Source organism: Strix aluco, chromosome 4, assembly GCF_031877795.1.
Source record: "Strix aluco isolate bStrAlu1 chromosome 4, bStrAlu1.hap1, whole genome shotgun sequence".
Classification (NCBI taxonomy): Eukaryota; Metazoa; Chordata; class Aves; order Strigiformes; family Strigidae; genus Strix; species Strix aluco.
In genome coordinates, this window is record NC_133934.1 from 122,293,147 (window position 1) to 122,313,723 (window position 20,577).

The window sequence follows — 20,577 nt, forward strand, 5'->3', positions numbered from 1 at the left end:
TCAGACTTATGTTATTTGTGAGAATTAAATATGATGTGGAGAGAGTACCCCTTCTGATATCAAAAAAGCCTCACCAAAACTCACTCCCCAGAGACGCAGTGAAAGCAAAAGCAGCCCTCCAATGTTGCCTTCAGCTATTATTGCACCATCATCACCCTCTTGCTGGAGTTTAAATTACTCCTCAGGGAATGCCTTATAATAATCTTACTTTTGGAAAATTTTCTCCTTGTTCTGGCAATGAAAGAATATTTTCCATCTATTCGTAAAAGAAAAGAAAAAAAAATACATTCAGACATGGCACAGCAGGTGTGCAGAGCACATTTTGGCAGAGCTACTGAAATCTCACTGATTTTTTGATGCCACCTAGGTCTAGGTGTTTGTTGGGATGGTTGGCAGTCGAACAGCGTGAAGGTCATCTAAGAGTGTTTGTCCTCTTAACTTTAAGCTCTTGATCTTGCAGTTGTATTACCATCAACAGGAATGTGCTTGAGGAAGGATTGATACAATTTCTGCAGCAGTGACAAAAAAATAAGCAAATCTGAAAGTGGAAAAAAATCTTGACAAATTTCATTCAAATTTCACAGGAAATCAATGGTGAAATTAGGAAGTCAATTCCTCATAAGTTAGTGTAGTTTTGTGTATCTATTAACTAAATTGGTTACATCAGGGGATGACTTGGTTCCAAGTTCCTTTAGCTCTATCAAGGTCCAACATAAGAATCAACTACTGGGACAGATCTTTGGCTGCTGAAAATAGGAAGAGCTCATTTGAGCAAGACAAGTGGATCCCAGCTGAGAGTTCAGCCCACAATATTTTCAGGAAAGCACTGAAGGTACCAACCAGCCGAAGTTACATTCTCATGATAATAATTCTAATTAGACAGGCTTCAGAACTGCCAATAAAATTATAGATTAATAGCATGCATCCATATTATTGCCACTGAATTTCTTTATCAGTCTTAAAGTGGGGAATGTTGTCATGAATAGTTGGTGCAGCTTCTCAGCACCCTTTGGAAACCAATTGATGTATCAATCAAAGCACGAAAGCTGGTTCTCTGGAAACAGCTGCCAAGAAAATGCTACTCAATAACTGCAGTCCCAGTGGAGTTATGTCAGCTAGATGTATTTGATGAAGTCTGCAGTCCTTTTCTACATTAAGTTATAATCATAAAGTGGATAATATTTAAGATAATTTCTATGAATGGTTCATAGAAACAGGCCTTTTTCTTTTTTAATAAGTCTTGCAGGAGGTTGAAGCTGCAGGAACAAGCATGTCATTTATGACCACCCAAGAGCTGGCACGTAGAAGAAATGGTGAAAGAGGGAATACTCATGGGGACCACTGTAATGACATCAAACAGCTCCACCAAGTTGGGGTGCAAAGACCTTCCTAATCCAGAGAGACCTCTTCAGCAAGGCATGAGGATGAGTTCTGCTGAGCTGGGCCAAGTCCCTGGGGAAGGCCCAGAGACCTGCTCCACCACCTGAGCCTCATCCAGCAGCTCCCCTCTGGACAGTGCACACTGCAATGCATCACGCAGCTGGCACTGGCCATAGGTTGCTGCGCGAAGGCCCACATCAACCAGCTTGCCCAGTCAAAGACATTTCTCTGCACACTCATGCATTATGCATGGCTCCATCCAAGGCTACTTCAGTTTGCCTTCCAGTGCAAAAGATGACTTGGGTGTGGAAGCTGGCTGCAATTCCCCAAAGTTGCCTATGATAATATTTTGAATTAAGCATATGCCCAGCAGGGGCGAATTACTCTCCCACTCCCCTGAGGGGCTGTATCATGACCTACCATTGACATAATCATGCTGTACCTGCAGGATGGGTAGGTAAAACACATTGCAATATTTCCAAACCTATGTAGCAGCATCAATTGCTTCATTGCAAGGACAGTAACAGTACGTCAATTTAGTGGGGCAAAGCCAAAGCTTCTCCAAGTGCCTCTGCAGCTTCTCAAGATCCCCACCCAATTTTACACCAATTATAAGTACTATAGGGGCAAACCAATGGTACACCTAGTTGCAGGCTTGACTATTTATTAATTAAAACTTATGTTAACTTCAATGTCATATCTCCATAATTTCAGTAAAAATATGGTCTGCATTTACTGAGGTTTGCAAATGTTATGTTCACAGACATATTCCAGAGTTTACAAAGAGGAACCATAATTCCATTGATAATGAAGCTGGCAAAATTATACAACTCCAGGTTTACATGAAACTGATATTCTGGGTTGAGACAGAGACTCCATGAATAATAGATATTAAAAGAATCAATGAATCAAGTCTTTACTCTTCATTCTTCTGAATTCTAAATTCCTTTTATTTTATCTGGGACTGATCAAAGAATTTTGCCGACAGAAATAATATTCTATGACTATTTCATGTTTTCTGCAGGATCATTTTTGAATCATAAAGCACAACCCAAGAAAAATATATGCAAATGATGTGGAAGTGAGGCAAGTGATTTATTTTAGCTGCGTTGATTTTTTCAGATCTGTTTTTTTTTTTTTCAAATCAGCATGGGACATATTGTGTCATTTAATTTTCAGCAAATCTACCTCATGGTTTCAAAAAGGAGAGCACAGAAGGAGAAAGCCCACTATCACTATTAATTATTAACTAAACAAGAGCAGCATGCCCTTTGTTATTTGCCCCTTTTTTAATTTATGAAAAAATACTACTTTTTCTGATAGAGACAGAAAATATTTAGTTTGCCTCTAAATACAGGTGGTTCAGCAATCTGACTCAGCAAATTAATGTTTTTATAAGAATCAGCAAAATATTGAGCCTTTTTGGAAACAAAACAAACAAAAAACCCAAACCCCACCTAACAAGGAAGTTTATCTGCAACGCTCAGATGAAAAGACCCTGAAGTTCGGTTGTGGCTCTCCTATATAAGCTTAATGAATCACGCAATTCTATAGAAAACCCTAGCCCTTGATGAAGGGATGGAAAGCGGGGCTGCTGGAGGCTGGCATTTAACAGGTGCGTCTGTTTACTTCCCAGCTACTCATCTTCCTTAAAAAAATCCTCCAACTGTAAATAAAATTAGTTGCTGAATTCAGATTGCAAAAATATCAAGCTCCCTAGAGACAAGTGTCTGTCTGAAAGATCTCCCTCTGCCCTCCCCTCTCCAAAAAATACTTCAGGAAGGTTTTCTGGCTTCTGTTACATTGAGCTGCGTTTATGAAACTATGTCTGCAAGCATCCTAGACCCTTTAATAAGATGATGCTGTAGAGCAATCTCTCTCCCAGGGACCCTGTTATGACCATCAACATCACGTACAGTCCATTCAGCATAAACATGCACCTTAAAATTAAAAAATACATTCAAACAAAGCCTGCCCAAAGCAGACAGCAGCCTGCCCGGCAGGATCAGCCGCTAGCTTTTCTCCCTCTAATCTGCCCACCGAGCAGCGTCACAGAGACTGTCTTTTATCAAAACAAAGGCTGGATGCTGGCTGGGAAGTGTGAAGCCGACTAAAAATGGCTGAAAAGCTGTCCGAGGCGCCCGGGAAGGTAGCCAGCCCCACCCAGCGCAGACACCGACCCGCTCAAAAAAGCTGAAAATAAGCCCAAAAGGGAGATGCTATTGTTCCCCTCACCTACTCAGCAGCAAGACAACATCATCACAATATTTTGCCCCCAAACAACTCAGAGGAGTGCTCGAAAACACAGCGATGGGATTACATTTTTTTTTTTTTAAAGCAATCCTACAGCAAAGTACGAAGTGGGTGGCAATGCCGTAGCCGCCTTGGTGCTATCGCACTTCTTGCCGAAGCTGCGTTTTCTTTGTGTCGACGCTAGGCTAAGCCCTTGCTATGGGTGTGTCCGTGGGCAGGATGCACCGAGGTGCCCAACGCAACCGCCTCGAACCCTCGCGAGCCCGAGCAGGCACAAATTCACCATCACCCGGCTTTCCTAAAGCCCAAAAGGTATGAAATCATGGCAGCAGCAACCCGACAGAGAGAGTCAGGGATGAGGAATGACACCGCTAACAGCAAGGGTGGATGCTTCGGGAATGAGCTGTAAGGTGGGAAGGAAGGTCCTGTATCCTGGATGCTTTCAGGGTGAGACAGCTGGAGATGGGAGAAATACATTCAAAGAACAGAATTAAGGGCTTTTTATCTTTCTTTCTTAAATTACCCCCAAAGAAAAGCTTCACGGGGAGGGAGAGAAAACAGCATGCAAAGGCCCACAGGTGAACAATGCAAAAATGGATGGATCCTGCCTTTGCCTCCTCTGACATGCAGTCCTTCTAGCATGCAACACTAGAATAGATAGAATACCCTGACATTTCCAGTTGCTCCAAAGACAGTCCATCTTGGTGGAATCGGCACTGGCTTGCATCTCGGAGAGCTGAGGAATTGCCGGTCCTTTCGTCGGAGGCACTGCGTTACCAGTCAGGCATTCCCGAGCATGGGTGGGTTAGCGGGTATCGCTCCCGTCTCCCCGCTCGGCTCCGGACTGATGCTGTAAGCAGCACAGGCGGAGGGGGGAGGGCATATTGTACGCGCTGCGGTCTCCACTGCAGCAAATCAGCAGTGTGATGTGGTTGCCCTAGGGAGCAGGCTCCTTTGAAAAGGGGATGCAGTCCCCTTTCAAATCAAAAGCTTGCGCTCGGCGGCTTAGCCTCCTAAGCCATCGAAATGGTTAAGGCAACCTGATGGCAAAGAAATAAAAACAAATTGGGTGTGGGTGGAGGGGGGGTTAGGGGGGGAGCAGTGTTTCCTATGTGGCTGTATGGTTGTGACTATTCATGTTCCAGAAATTTCTTGAGTGATGAAATCTGGTGTTTTCTTCATTTTTTTGAGAGGGGCAAACTTTAACCAACCCCTCCAGTTTTTGATGCCCCCCCTCTCCTCTGCCCAGACGGGTGAGGTCAGGGAGCAGGCAGGAGAAAACCAAGGTCAGGATCCCACCCCAACAGAGCAACCCCCATTTTGCTATTTTTTGCAAAACTATTCCAGAAACAGAAGAAAATAGCAGAGTACCCACACCACGGGAGATCATCCTTCTCCCCCAGCAAGCACGAGCACCCGCAGGCACAGGGTGACCCACATGGCCCCCCAGGCCCTCATGCCAAGCCCTGCTACACCGGGAGACCGAGCACTGCAGGCTGCACCTGGGTTAGGGTGTGCGGGGTATGAGCGCTGCCTCCTCTCACTGCTCAAAACGCTGCATAAACCAGGATTTGAGGTGCAAGAGTGCAGGTATACAGGACAATTTGTGAAAAAGTGTGTGCTCTCAGTAGTAACTGTGAGCTCATTAATGGCTCAATTTTAACACCAGCCTTGACACTGCTCCCCCGGGTAAGACACTGCCCTTGCCTCAGTTTCCCCATCAATAAACCACTATAAGTAACCTTGCAGAGATGTCATAACTAAGCAATGGCCACACAGTACTTGGTAAATACTTGGAAAGAAAACGCTTTACATCCACCCAACCTATTTGCCTTTTCAGATTTTGGTGAGTGGGATGACTATTAATCACACAGAAACTCTCCCAAAAGTCACCCCATCTCACTGAGGAGTGACCTGAGATACAGCATATCAGACTTGGCCCAGTCATCACTGGCAGAACAATCCTAACTGGGGACCCCTCAGCTCTGAGGCTGTATTTAATCTTTTAGATCATGATAGTTTATGAAATAATTTTACTTCAGACATGTTATACTGAGTTTTATCTTTTTTAAATGGAAACAGACACCAGCACAGACACAGTGGGTCACGTACACATCAACATGGGGAACAGAATTTGAACCTCTCTGCTCTTTTAGCTCCAAAACCAAATGGTTTTTAATGCCTGAGTTAACAGAGATCTCCTCCAACTGGCAGTAGTAGGTCACTTATACTTCCCTCAGGTAACTCATCTCAGAGAAGAAAGCCAAAAATTAAGGAGAGATTCACCACAGTGTGATCTTAACCTTTACCTAGGAAACTCTGCTGGGATACAGAGGCCAACAACTATTGTTCATGTTTCAAAACTGGCTTTGAAATCCCCCAAAAGACTTGCTTAGGCTTGAATCCAGCATCTTCAGTCCCCTAACAGGGAAATAATTAACTAATTGGTGCAGAACTGGCTTTAATTGTCATTGCATATAGTAAGATGAAATAATCTACAAACAATGTTACAAGTCTTGATTTTGTGTTCTTCCTGGCTTTGTTAAAAAATGAAAGAAACAGGTTGGCAATGGATGATTTCTCAGCATGGACTGATTGGTTTAGACCCTTTGCAAGAGCAGAAAATATCCCTATTGATACATTTTGTGGTTTAGACTCTTTGCAAGAGCAGAAAATATCCCTATTGATACATTTTGCCCTGCACATTGGTTGCAGCTCTGCAATGGGGTTCCCAGCACCAATCCAGAATACGAGGTATTTATAAGCAGTGTATATAAAACAGCCATCATTCACATGATACTCCTAAATCCTGGAGTCCCTGAAAAAAAGCTGAAGAGACCTCAAACTTAGTGCATCAGTGAAACTCATGGCTACTGGGCACGTACCACCAGCAACACAGCAGCGAGAAGACACAAAATCTCTGCTTAGTCTCACTGTAACCCACAGTTCTCAGGTATAAAAGACAAATTCCTTTTGGACAGAAGAGTGGTCCATGTACATTTAACATCCCAGTGTTGTATGAAACAGTGATGATATCTCCTTTCCTTCATTGCTGGTAGGGCTTTTTCTTGCCCCAGACTTCAGGTCTCCATCTCCTTCCCCAGGTTACTAAAATGAACCATACCATCAGTTTTCCCGCTTAAATTCTTACATCCCTTTGGAAAAGTGTCTCTTCAGACCTGGCCTATGTGGTTGGGCTGTCCCATGCCACTTTCAGAGCTATTTTAATTCATGGGCACCAGAACCCATCACTTTACCACCAGTAACAAGAACAATGCATTTGTGTCAGAAACAGAACTGAACTGGAACCGTGAGATGAACATACTTAGGAAATGAGAATGGGCTAAGAAGGTGTTCCAGCATGAACTCACTTATCCCAGGAGCTGAGTCAGGTGAGGGACAGAGGCAGCACCTGCAATTAACACTGTATGTGTGTCTACATAGATGTGCACAAAAAGTTTAAAAAAATCCCAATCAGCACTGGGATGGATCCAGGACTAAAATGGCAATTGATAAAAAATGCATTTCTACAATGAGAATTTAAATTATGCATTCAGTAAGCAGTGAGCCAGAATTAGGACCAAGCAGTTGGCCATCAATAGACTGAGAGTGAGAACTACTTCTTTGCTACAGAACTAAACCAGGACCACCAACTAAACATTTACTGAGCAGATTGGAAGGCACAAATAAGCATAGCACTGCCTGGATCTTAAAGGGGTGAGACATGCAGAGGTCAGAGATCTTGGCATCTACCACAGGATACTGCAGTGTTGAAGGAGCATTTTCCTGTGATCATGAATAGAAGCAGGATTAAAAGCAGTAAGTGGAATTTACTTCCCTTCCCTTCACAACACTGTCCATGTGAAGGCTCCTTCTGCTGCAGGATGTTACTGAAACAATTACAGATCTTAAGATTTTGTAGTGAGGTCATCTAAAGCTCAATATTGATGGCACAGGCACAAACCAAGTGGATTCATCAGTATTTGCCTGTTAAGTAGCTCTGCTGGAGACAACGACCCATGTATGTAGGATGTGTGGGGCAAGGACTCGGCAAAATAAAGTACCTGATTGTTTATAGCCCATCCAAACCTCCCAGTGAGGGAAACCTCTGGCCAAGTTAACACAGGAGTAGGGTATTGCTGTCTGCCTCATTTCTTTCCATCCCTCCAATGTCAGCAGGGATTGCTGGATGAGGTGCAGATTGCAGCTCAGCAAAGGACATGGGCACCCTGCCACGGTGTGTGGGTCACCAGGGTTGTGCTGCTTACAGGGACACAACAAGCCCATCAGGACTAGCTCTCCAGCCCTACCTTGCTTCCCTCCAAAGGTCCTCCCACTTCCCCAGTGACCCAGCCTGCCAGTGCACTGCTGATGAGCTCTGATGAAGTCAGAGTTAGCAAAATTTAAGGCTTTTTAGGTAAATTTACTTGAATTGACATAACAGTCCGTAAGATCTCAGAAGTACCCACTGTTCTACCATGGAAAGGATCACACATGGCCCTAAACTTCAGGGCTGTCCCTTAACAGTCCTGCTGGAGGGCAAGGTGGAAATCAGCATTGGTTTCAAAGAATGTTTAATGATAATAAATTCAAAGATAGAGCTGAAACCATCGCCAGTTCTGCTCTAAGTGCAGTGACTTTGAAGACACTTTGGACTCATTATGTTTTCCAGAACAGCGCTCTGCATCGCTCCGCGTCAACACAACGTGGGACACATTGAGGGCAGTGCCAGATCTGCAACGTGGTGCTGTAAGATCCTGACATTTAGCACTTTAGGAGAACAATAGCATTAAGGGAGATCATTGGGTTTTTCTTCTAAGCTAATTTGTTCTTAGTATTAGCAACAAAAATAGAGGGGATGCTATTTTAAAAGTTGCATTAATATGTTCCAAAGCTCTGAAGAGCAATGGGGAATTTTTGCCTGAGTACTCCATGCCAAGGGCAGCCAGCAATTACATTTTCATGAGGAGGCTGTCAATAGCAGAGGGATGGGCCAGATCCTGGCTCTGCTCTCATCCTTCCTGCTGTCTTGCACTCATTCTTGCACAGCACATTTTCTGGGCTGCAGAATCGCTCTGAGACAGCTCAGGTGAAAGGCCATGAGCTGGGAGATGCTGACGGCTATTGCAGGTCCATCATATCCACAGTCTAGGTGGTACATAGACAGCTCTGGCCTTGCTGTCTTTTGTCCCAGGTCTTTGGTATTTTCTCTTAGTAGACTTAAGGCAGTGATGAATTAGTTTTTTTCTCAGGTCTTTAGACAACAAAAGGAATCAATAAGCTGGTAAAAAAGACAATATGGTCTTAAACTGGTGCAATTTAAGTCCGGAGCCAAATACTCAGAACAAAAGAAACCCATGTCTCTGCATGTCACATAATGTTCCAGCTTCCCTGCAATTTCTTTTAGCAGTCTTGAAATGCCTGGGTTTATGAGGGTTTTTTTCAAATCATCAATCAAAATATTTGGGTTATTCAAAGGACGAGAAGTGTGTTTTGAGATGTGTTGCTAAACTTCTGCTCTGCTGCCTGTTTTACTTTCTGCTCAGCAGAACTGTTGTCCATGCCCATTTTTGCTCAAAGACTGAGGTTATCGTAAGGCCTTTGGCAACAACCATGTGACATGAGTCAAACAAGTGGGTGAAAGAATCAGGTGAGACACACTTCGCACTTGCTTTCATGCCTGGGAATGAGGTGGTCTTTCCTTGAATAGTAGTTAACGAGCCATTTCAAGGGAAGTCTTTAGATTTGGTGCTATTGTTAAGAAACAAATTTCTATTTTGGATTTTGATCCGCTGATGTGCAGTCCCTCAGTGAACCTGGCACAGATCCTCTTCAGTGGCCATCCCAGAGATGGCTGGCACTTCTGCAGTGCCATTTGAGCTCAGTGACTACTGTAGGCAACAGAACGTCTAACACATAAGAATCAGTTTTGATTTACTCCTGGCTCTTCAGCAGTGGTTAATTTCTCTTGGTTCTTTAATGTTATTTTTGAACCGTGAGGATCATAGAAATGAAGGCTCTATTCCTGCCATTGACCTAGAAAAGTCTTTTGATTCTTTCCAGTGGGACTACTTTTTTCAATTGCTGGGAACCTTAAAATTGGGTGTTTCTCTCCTCTGGGGGAGGTAGTTGGTACATCTTCACTCCTCCTTTAAGATTTGATCAGTAAAGCTGATGAGACCCTAAAACTCATTACAGCGGACTCTTATGGTGCTTGCAGCCTACCCCCATTTTCCAGCCTGCCGCTTTTAAGTCTGTGCTGCTAAATTTTTCTCTCTTACAGCATTGCTGGTGCTGCAGCTGGCATTATTAATTCCATTTTATTAACTGATCTTCCTAATGGACTGGAAGACAAAAGAAAAGACAGTCTTGAGACCACAGCGTGGCTGGGCTTTGGGAGATCTATGTTCAGTCCTCACATATGCCACAGGCTTCCTTCCCTGACCTTGGGAATCATCTCTCTTAGGTCTCTGGGTTTGCATGGTCTGTTTAAATTTGGGGCATCTTCTGCTTTTTAAGCTTTATTTCTGCAGCACCCAGCACAACATCTGCTGCTCTAGCAAAGGAGCCTCACTCATTTTTGCAATACAACTTGCCGGCTGGTGTTACTGGCTGTCATTCTTGGGCAAGTGGAGATCAAGCAAGATGGTAAAGATGAATTGGGACTGCACTGCTCTTAGAAATGGTGTAATCCTGCCTGGTGCTGTGCAAGGATGCTGGGGGACAGAGGAGTCTCCTCTTTGGCCAAGTATGCCCAGAAGAGATGAAGAAGACACACTTTTAGCAAATTCTTAAAGCAAGGTCTGGTGGCCAGTGCCTGAGCTGGGGAAACGAGGCCTGGACTTTGCCACGTGGGTGTGTCACAAGCCACCAGGGATCCTGTCCCTGCCTGGGAAAGGTCCTGCACTGGGAGCAGAGGACGTGGCCCCGGAGCAGCTCATGTCACTGGCTCTCCCCCTGTGTTGCTGGCACCCTGCAGGGCAGGCACAGCCCCTCCGAGCTGCTTTGCTGGCAGGAGGAGGCAGTAAGAGGCAGAAATAAAGAGTGTGAGCAGGAACCACACCAATACAAGCACGCAGGCATGCGGGACAGTGGTGCAAAGTGAGCGCCATGCCCCAGGCAGGCAGCCCTGCTGCGAGCCCAGGCAAAATGCCACACCAACGCAGCTCTGCCGCACAGCAGCACTTGGCAGGTCCTGCCTGGTGAAGTCCTGCCCTTCGCTCCTCTGCACACCCGGGTGCTGGGCTGAGGCAGCTCTGATGCAGTCCCAGGAAAGATGTGCCCACAGAAATGCCAGAAGCCTTGCTTCCAGTTTACAGGGGCTGTCCCTCGCTCCTGCCCTACTGGGACCAGACCCAAGTTTTGAAGCTCCAGGTGCCGATGCAGGGGCTGGGATGTTCTGTCCAAGTGCAAAATGCAACTACAAAATTAAACCAACAGCCTGCAGGCAGAGGCTCAGGAGACTGATGTTTCATTTGCAGCAGTGCCACAAGCCCTTAATTCAGGCTGGGATTCTCAAAGGCAGCCAGGGGTGCTTGCAAATGGGCTCTGGTTTGCAGCGTTTCTGCTGACTCCTCTCCCCCTGTACCCAGCACTCCTCTTGCCAGCCCAAACCAGGCAGGTGGGAGAAAGTGCAGAGTGACTTACTGAAGACCAGGCCCCTTTCCCCAGCCCCCATTCCAAAAAAAAGTAATTTTCTTTGGGGAAGGGAGCCACCCAGCAGGCCCTGAGCTGCTCACCCCTCTGCACTATGCTGGAGAGCTGCTTCAAGCACCTCAGCATGGACACCTTTGCATCCCCCACCACTGCCCCCACTACGCAGGGGGCTGGGAGGATAAACGCATTAGTGACGGAGGTGTGAGGATGCTGTGGCCAAGCACGCACCAGCTCGACCAACAGACAATTGTCATGGCAACCCCAGCTTTCCCCAGAAAACAGCAACAGATCACTAATACACTGCTGGATGCAATAGCCACAACCGCCCGCTCCATGGATGCAAGACACCTGGGTACCAAAATGCTCTCTACAAAGGGAGGGATGGCACTTGCTGAGCCACAGCTCTGGATCATTCTAAGACTGGGAAGTCAGCTGCTAATATGGAAGAAATCTTGGCCAAGGTTGCAGAGGAAGGGGAGACAGGGCAGGCAGGAGCAAGTTAGAAAGCAGCCGCTCCTGTCCTGGGCAAATGCAATCCTACAGCACTTGCAAAGGTGATGGAGGAGGCAGAGAGCATGGCTGCTTACTGCAGCAGTGCTAACAGTGCCACGTGGCACAAAAGGCTGATGAATGAGGAGTGCATTAGGACTGTCCAAGGGAAAAAAACCAAACAAAACAAAAGGAGAAATGGAGGACATAAAATACCAGTGTGTAAGACAGGTATTTCAGTGCAAGGCTGTGGGAGGAGGAAAGCAAAGACAGAATATGAGCAAGGCTCTGGTGAGAGCCAATATGAGCACTGGCTAGAAAAATGCTTTGGACAGTGAAGCAGCACTCTGATTTTTAAATGTTATTATGGGCCTCTGGGGTAATTAGAAGAGTTAGATCAAGAAATGATGTGCCAGAAGTGCTGCCTGGGAAGTGGTCAGAGTTGTGTTTGCTGGGGAAATGAGCAGGGAAAATGGTTTTGTGGGGCATTTTAGGACATTGGCTGGAAGAAGAGTTACACAGAAAAGCAGTGATGGTTTGAGTACTGGAGGGGCTGGCCCTGCCCCAGCACGCCCCCTCACAAGGGGGAGAGGGAAAAGGAAAGGATGGATTATAAGTACATATCTTATAGAAGATACCATAAGCAAGGTCAAGCAAGCTTCCAGCATCAAATCAGCAAAATATGCAATGAAAATCCACACCCTGGAGCCAGCTCATTAGGAACTTAACATCAGTCATCCCTAAAACTAGGTATCTTGTGCATACTGATGCAAAATGAGGAAAAGGAGAAGAAAAAAATGCAGAACCCAGTTAAACCTACTGAATTTATGGAAATGGGTTTCTCTCTGAAAAACAGATTCCACCTCTGAGTACTTGAATAACATGTTTCCTTGCTCCCCCTCTCTGCATACAATGAGAAAGTCCTGATTTGGATGCTGACGTTGAGTATCTGAGAAGAGACAATTTCATTTCCCATTCTTAAGGCTGAAGGATTAAAGATAGATCAGCAAAACTACTTCACATTTAGAAAACCAAACTAAAAGGCCTAAGGAATTCAGATTTCCCTGATGATACCATTAAACACCATAAACCACATTTTCCTGATTGCTTCCACAAAGGAATGATAGTCCTCTCCTTTGGGACGAGTGTGAATATATAATAAGAGGTATACAGTGAGTTTGAAAGTATATATGTAAAATGGAATTATTTTGTCATCTTTATCAAATAATAAGCAGCATGAAAGTTCACTGGACAAAACTGGACAAGGGAAAATGTCTTCCTGAGATCACAGTACCTTTAACACTTTGCTTCAACAATCAATGGTATGTGGATATGGTAGAAGTAGCAGTAATTTCAGAGTAACAGTGTAGATTTGCAGAGATACAGAAATAGCTGTTATCCCAGAGCACTGCACATGAACAATGTGAGGTGGAAGGACAGCATATGATATTTTCTGCATGAATAGTGAATTCCCTCGCAACAGGTTTGGCTTTTGCAGAAACTAGAGAATTCCAAAGAGAATCGTAAAATAGGTCTGGGCAAGCATTGCAAAAGGTCTGTTGGGATTTCTGAACTGTTTTCCCCAAGTGTTTCACTCCTTGCAAACATTTAAGTACATGGGGCTTTGCTGAAACTCCCTGACTGAGACAGGTACCACCAAATACCCCTTTGTACTATAGCAGATATTTCATTCTTCATAAAAACATCCAGGGACCAGAAGCACAAATGATATCTCTGTGTCCAATCTAAGGCTCTTGCATTTCATATGCCAGATACTTAAAATTAATTTATTGTGAAAGAATCAGAGATAAAACATAATGGCATGACATTAATTTTAAATTATAATAACCTCAAGAAAACCACAATCATTGTATGTGCAAACAAAACAAACCGAAACCCCAAATCCAAAGGCCATGTTTTGTTTTGGTTGAACCTCACCTCTCACAGGTACAGTAGCCATGATCAGCTTTTGCTGAATGCCAGGCAGGTCCCTCAGTCCTGCTGGTCCTCAGCACCTGCAGGTCTAGGCTTTGGAAACCTCAGCCTGAGTACCCCCAGCTTGGAGCTGAGAGACATCAGCCCTCTAGATCAGGATGTCTAGTACTGGGGGCCAGAAGAGAAGGGATCGTACTTCATTTTGGAAGCAGAAGCTCTTACCTTTTCCAAAACATTTGCTTTTAAACTGTGCTTTTTTTTCTCCTTTTTTTTTCCCACGTTGCCTGACATTTAAAGTGATCAAAGTTTCCTGTGAACCACAGCTTCTAAGTTTCAGATAAATATAGCCACACTGCTCTGCATTTGTTTGTTTTCCTCAGGTTGCAAACCTGCAGTGAGACCTACGTATTTTGGAGCAGAGAGAGATGCTGCTTCTCACCACGTGCTTCAGCAACCGGGGAGGAGCACAGCCCTGCGTGCAGGGTGCAGCTCCGCACTGCTTGCAACACGGGGTTCAATCCTGCTCTGGCAACTCAGAGTAAACTAACCAGCAGCCCCCGTGCTGGCTCGAGGAGTGTGATGCACAGAGACAGGCTGCTTATAGGGGTGCACAGAGGGGATGATGGAGGTGGCCGTGGCTGAGCGTTGTGACACGCCCAGCCCGTGCTGACACACAGGGGGACAATCCTCAGCCCCTTGAGACACAGTGAAGCTCTGTGGGCTCCGGGATAAGGATGAAACCACAGGGAAGGGCAGGAAGGTCCTGGCCTCCCCTCCCTTGCCCACCCACACATACCCACTCAGCCCAGGACAATTTATTTAGGCCTTCCCATTAGCTGGGAAGTAAACGTGGCAATTACTCTGCACATCTGAAGTGTCAGAACCCTTCAGCACATTTCCCTGAAGCTAAATAATTAATGAAGAGCTCTGATTAACGTGAATCTTGTGGAATCATCAGACAGCGTGGAGTGACATTTATTTTTACCTCTCGACACCTGAGACAGGGCTTTGTTAAGAGGCCAGGGATGGATGGGCTTCCCAGACGCCAAAATGGAAGGCTGACCTACAGCCGAAAGGGCTTGGCTTGGGGTTTATTTTGGAAAAGAAGGTTTCTGCCCTGCTTTGTGCTCAGGCTGCCACAGACAGAAGCAGCCTTCAAAATTCAAACGCTTTGCAAGTGATAGAGGATAAAATAAACTTCTTTTCCATGCAGGAAAGACATTCTGCAGAAGTAGCACCCAGCAACTCGTTCACCTCAGTGTCTCATTAGAAGCACCACACCTAAGAGGCTTTTTTCGCTTTCACCAACAAACAGGGGTCAAGTAGAAGATGCCAGGTCTGCAGCTGCCAGGTGTGAGGCTCAAACCCTGCACACCAGACTGCCACAGCAGGACCTGGCTCCCATAGCAGGATCAGGCCTCGTGGAGTCATACCTGCAGCAGCGGGTTTCCAGCTTGGCCTCCAAGCAGCAGAGCGAGCTGGTGTCCCTGTGGGGTGAGAGCCCTTCTAGCGAGAGACTGCTGCATGAGGTGCAGGAAGAGCTGGTGGCTGTCGCTTAAGGTCCGTCTTCTCCTACAAGTTCGTTCTTTCTGAATCAATTCCCCACACGAAACATACCAGTCACCCAAACAACTGTATTGAGCCCTGCCTATGTCGCCTATGTCATGTAGGTCTGTGTGAGCTGCTGCCCTTTCCCCAGTCCTCCACTGTTTTGCCCTCAAACTGCAAATAATCTGTTTTATACCACGACCCAGGAAGAAGAGAGGCTGCCCAGTGGACACATGGAGCTATTACATGAGCAAATTGGGTATCTTTGGGGTCCTGAAGTGCAGAGGAGGGTATGATCTTCACCTCTCCAGGGAGGAGATTAAGGTAAAACAAAGGGATTACATTAAAGCTGAACTCTCCTGACCCCAAATGCCACAGCTATAATGACACCAGCTCCAAAACCCACCATCCCTGCCCTGCCTCATGCATTTCACCTCTGAGCAGCAAACGGGCATGTTCACATGCTCAGGGAAGATGCTTTCAACCTCTGCAGCAACACCAGTCAGGCACCTCAAAAAGTTGCCTCTCCCTAAAGGGGTTTTCTCCTCACACGGAGTTTTGTACAAACAGGAGGTAAAGGACTCCTTGAAAGGAAAAGCAAATATTTTGGAAATCATGTACTTTAAGTCTATGCCTTGTTTTGCCTCATCCAACACATGTTTCCATGGAAGCATGGAGGAGGGAGCGGGCAGCCTGCGGCTGCAAATCACAGTTATCTCACTGTGCACTGCCTGCTCCTGAGTCTGAAGAGACAAATGGATCATTAAAAATAAAACAAAACTGAAATTTAAAAAATCCCTTTTGATAGTTGATAGCTGATATTTAGTGGTCTAATGCTGTTTTTAGGGACGGGGTCCAAGCGCATCACAGATGAATGAAACCGAACTTGGGCTCATTCTCAGAGGAAATGGAGTATGCGCTGAATAAAATGATTTTTGTTCTTTTGTTGATGACATTGGTGTAGTGATTGTGTGAGCACAGAGAATGGCAGCACAGCACACAAAGGGAGTTATATAAATGGAAGAAAAACATGTTTTCAGCATGGTTTGGAGGAGTGCATTGCAGAGAGAGACCAAAACAAGGATGGTTTAGGAAATACTGATTGTTTAGGAAAATTGAAGGTTTATCTGTTGATCCAAACCTAGTTCTGATCTCAGGAGTGAGTCTCTTGAAGTCAGTCTGTTTGTCAGTCAGTTGCTCTTGTCAACATGTCCTTTGAGCAGAAACTTATTTTTGACTATAACCACAAAGTTTTCCTGGCCTTAAACTAGCATCTTGAGGCATCACCACATTCAAATAAAACATGCAGTTCCTAACATCTTGCAAGCGTGCTGCAAATACATCTTGCTGCTGAGCCAGGCACGTTTCACTGGGAGTAATTACCATATATCCTCAGGTAAGAGCCGCCTCTTACCCAAAATTTGCACTCAGCGACTTGAACGCAGCCGCTCCACACAGCTGCTCTCAAGCAACTGAGCTGGATCTACCTGGTCGCTTTTTGCTGGCTCCCAGCAAGGTGGCAGGGCTGATATATGTGCAGCCATTATGTGAGCAAATGCAAAATGTCCTTCCTGCATTTACCCCCCTCAGAAAAATATCTATCTGTTTTACAGCAGCCTGTCTTCTCCCAAAAGGCAGTGGAATTTCTCACCAGCAGATATTTTTTTTCTTTATTGACTACCGGGCAAGAAAAATTACGCACACTTAGAATTAGAAAATATAGTTGCAGACTCTAGTGAGTTAAAAATCCTGAGCTTTTAGTGCTTGTGAGATTTTCTCCCCACAGCTCCATGTAATGGATTTGGAGCTGTTCTCTGTAGCTGCCTGAATGCTGAATTTCTGAATACTGTGATCAATACTGTATTGAATATCAATACCTATGACCTAATGACAGCTCTGTGTGCAACTATTACTTAAGTTTAGTAGATAGCTTTCAGGGGGACAACAGCAAAAATTGAAAGAATAGGTCAAATCAACTTGAGTTTGTTAGATACTACATCTGAACAGGGAAATAGGTGAGATGAAAAGAAATCTATTAGGAAAAATGAAGGGATTTAGCTTAGGCCAGGACTGACCCTATTTCCAGAGCCTGCAAAGGTCCCAGACAACTCTATACCAGCAAATCGCAATGAGCAAATGGCAGTATCGGCAGAAGTATCATTCTTGTCTTTTCTAGCCTGTGAAATTCATTGCTAAAAGGGGGGTTCAAGCCAGCAGACCCAGACAGGGCAGGGCCCTGCAAACACCTTTACACACAGGCTGGAGGCAAAGTCTGTGGCGGTACCAAGTACCAGCATCCTGGCAGGACCTGGAGAGAGTAGGGAAGCACTGGTTTGGTTTTCATCTCTGGTTAGTGCTTGGTTTCTTTTTTCATTCCACCAACAGGAATTGCCTGGTGGTACTGGTTGGTACCATGAACTGTGATAACCCTGGATTTCTTCCTTTTTTACAAATATGAACATCAAATCATAATAGTGATAGATGATCTACCTATGCCACTGATGAGTGAGTTATTGAATGTCCACTGGGCGCAATGGCCTGAAGGTGAAAGTCTCCTGTATCCCATTCCCAACCCTGAGCCCACGAGGACAAGGCTCTGCAAGTTTTACAAAACATGTAACTCGGCAAAGGAGTGCACCTAAATTCTTGGACCAAGTAGGAATGAACCGGAAGGCGAGTGGAAAACTAGTGCAGATGAGTCTGAAGGATATCAGAAAAGCGTTTGTCTCTAGACAGCGTGAGATATTGATCTGCAGAGTCACACAGCAACACACACTGGATAAGAAGCATCCAAAATACATCAGAAATTGGCTGAGGGAAAGGGAGAAAGCTGTCAATATAACCAAGCAGTGTGGCAAAGAGAGGAGGAAGAAGGAGGCTAGCAGGACAGCTAGCGCTGGAGCCATGGGTGTTTACCTCGTACTGTGTATCAGTGACCTTGAGAGTGATACCATTATCTAATGATGCCAAATTGTAGGAGGCACAGAACAAATTAATTACAAATGGGAGATTAGGCTTACGGTCTGATAAGCAGCTCATGGAGTTCAATGAAGAGAAGTTTTAATGAGATTAAGTGACAAAGCCATCACTTAGAAGGAAGCATTAAGCAGACTACAGACAAGGAGAAAGAACTGGGGGCGAAGGCAGAGAACTATTAAAACCATCTGTGTTATTAAAAGAAGAGTAAACAAGGCCTGTGCCTCTCAGGGAGAAATGGAGATGATAGTAAGGCGTGCTGGCACCACCAGTGGGAACTCTTCCCTTGAACGTATCGTACACAGCATCTGAGTCAGGCACGGGGGGATATGGATGGAGCGCAGCAAGGGAAACCCAGCACACATTTGGGACGAACACAAGGAGCAAAGCACTGGCTGGCTTGGTATGAATTACTGCAAGCAAGAGCCCTGAGAGAAGGTCCAGAAGGCCTGGGTTACTGGGGGACGGCAATGGGTTGGAGCCAGCTTGATGGAGAAGACCTTTGCTGTGGTCCACTTTAAGAGAAAATACAGCAGGGCATCGGATAGTAGCAATCAAGGAAAGAAACAGGCTAGCAGTTAATATTTCAGGCTAAGAAGGGAAGCTCTTAAATAATAATAGATACTGCTAATGATAAATAATTAAAGCAGACCATTTGGTCCTCTAGCCCTTACATAGTTCCGTTCCTCTAATGTACAGCAGAAGCATCATTTATAGTACGTGGCAGGAGGAATCATGCACTCGCACGGACTGGCTGTGCTTCATCTCCTACCAAACCTGCTGCATCCTTTTCCATGAGCTGTATTTAAAGCTGAGTTCAAATATAACATGAACGGGAACAGCTTCAAATCAGACTGATGAGAGACCTGGGGTGTAAAGGCAGCCCCATCTTACCATGCAGCAAACATGTGCAAGGGTAGGGATTGGCGATGACGTCACCTGTTCACGTTACCTACAAGTAATGGGCCAAAACAGTTACTGAAGGGGAGGAGAGACTCATCTCATCTTTCAAGGGAGGTGGGCAGATTTCTGTATGTCTGTTTTATAAAGCAAATATTAGACATGTTTCCTCAGCTCTCCTGTTCATGATGGGACAGATGCAGTCAGGGTATGTGGGGCTGACTGACACTGCAGGACATGTAGTGACTCACCGGCACGAGTTTACCAATTCTCATTTTTCAAATGGATCCAATTAGGGAAAATGTTTGGGAACAAAGCAGAGCAGACCCCATTCCCCTCTCTTGTCTCCTCTGTCCCTCACCTTTCACCTACCCCTCCACCTGAAGGGTAACACCACAGCGAGGGGATTGAGGGACTGAAAAAAGAAGTGGGCACCAGGCAAAGCAGAGGCAACACAAAAAGGTGGAATTTCCTGGTTTCATGCATTAAACAATCCTCATTAGACTGAAATTCATCCTGTAAACTCTCCAAGGAGAAGACCTTACTGCCTGCTCTTATCTCGGCTAACAAAAGATCCTGATCTTGACTGGGTCTCCAGGCACTACAACTAAAATAAGATCTAAAATCAATAATCAGCGCAGAGCTTTCTTTTTCCTTACGAAATCAAGGGGCAATTTGTGTATGTTAAGAAACACATCCAGCACTGCAGCCTTTCAAAGTCATCTGCTATTCCCCTGACTGCTCTTGCAATGGGGATTATCTAAATGTGGATCCCTGGGTGCTCTCTGATACACAATTCCAGTAAATATTTACACCCCTTCTCTTCCTATTTTGTTTTGAAATATGCTAAAAGGATGCACAGGGGGTCCCTCGGCATTTTACAAACTCTTCACTTTGGTCAGCAAAAGTGAAATCCTGTGGGAGTGACAGCCGAAAGCATGTTACATTCTCACCTTTCTGGAAAGAGTCAACCCTCTCCAGTTTGTTTAAAAAAAATGCACAAAACCAATGTGGCAGAACCTTCTCCAGTGGGGATTACCCAAGTTAAGCTAATAGAGATGGACACTCCCGATTTCTTAGGAGCTACCACTGAGGAAGGGAGAACCAATCTTGGGAAAACACAAGCCTTGGTGGTTTAGGATGCACATGCTTTGTGCATGCTTCCTTGTTTGTACCTCTTTTTCCCGATCCAGTGCTGAAAGGGATGAGATGATAACTTGGCTCACATGCCTGGTCACACCTGGCTTGACCTGGATGTGAGATCCCAAGGAAACCCCAGCACAGGCTGGGTGGGGGCTCTGGGTCCTTCCGATGAGTCCCTGTCCTGCATGATGGGAACCAGGATCTCAGGGCTCACCACAGCACACCCCAGCAGGGACATCTTTACAGGTGGGTCAGCTACGAACCCCAACTGTCACAATTGTTTTGTGGCATTTGCTG

General features: G+C 45.3%; 1 protein-coding gene across 2 annotated transcripts in view; it reads right to left on the reverse strand.

The window, feature by feature from the left end:
• Positions 1-20,577, reverse strand: part of RTN1 (reticulon 1) — a 119,664-nt gene that overhangs the window by 12,539 nt on the left and 86,548 nt on the right. The window contains exon 1 of one of the 2 annotated variants that reach the window (XM_074820905.1): positions 4,300-4,550. The exons of the other annotated variant lie outside the window; for it this stretch is intronic. Coding sequence (XP_074677006.1) covers positions 4,300-4,360 — 61 coding nt within the window. The 5' untranslated portion in view covers positions 4,361-4,550. Of the gene's footprint in view, positions 1-4,299; positions 4,551-20,577 lie in introns of those variants that run through there. 2 annotated transcript variants of the gene reach the window in all.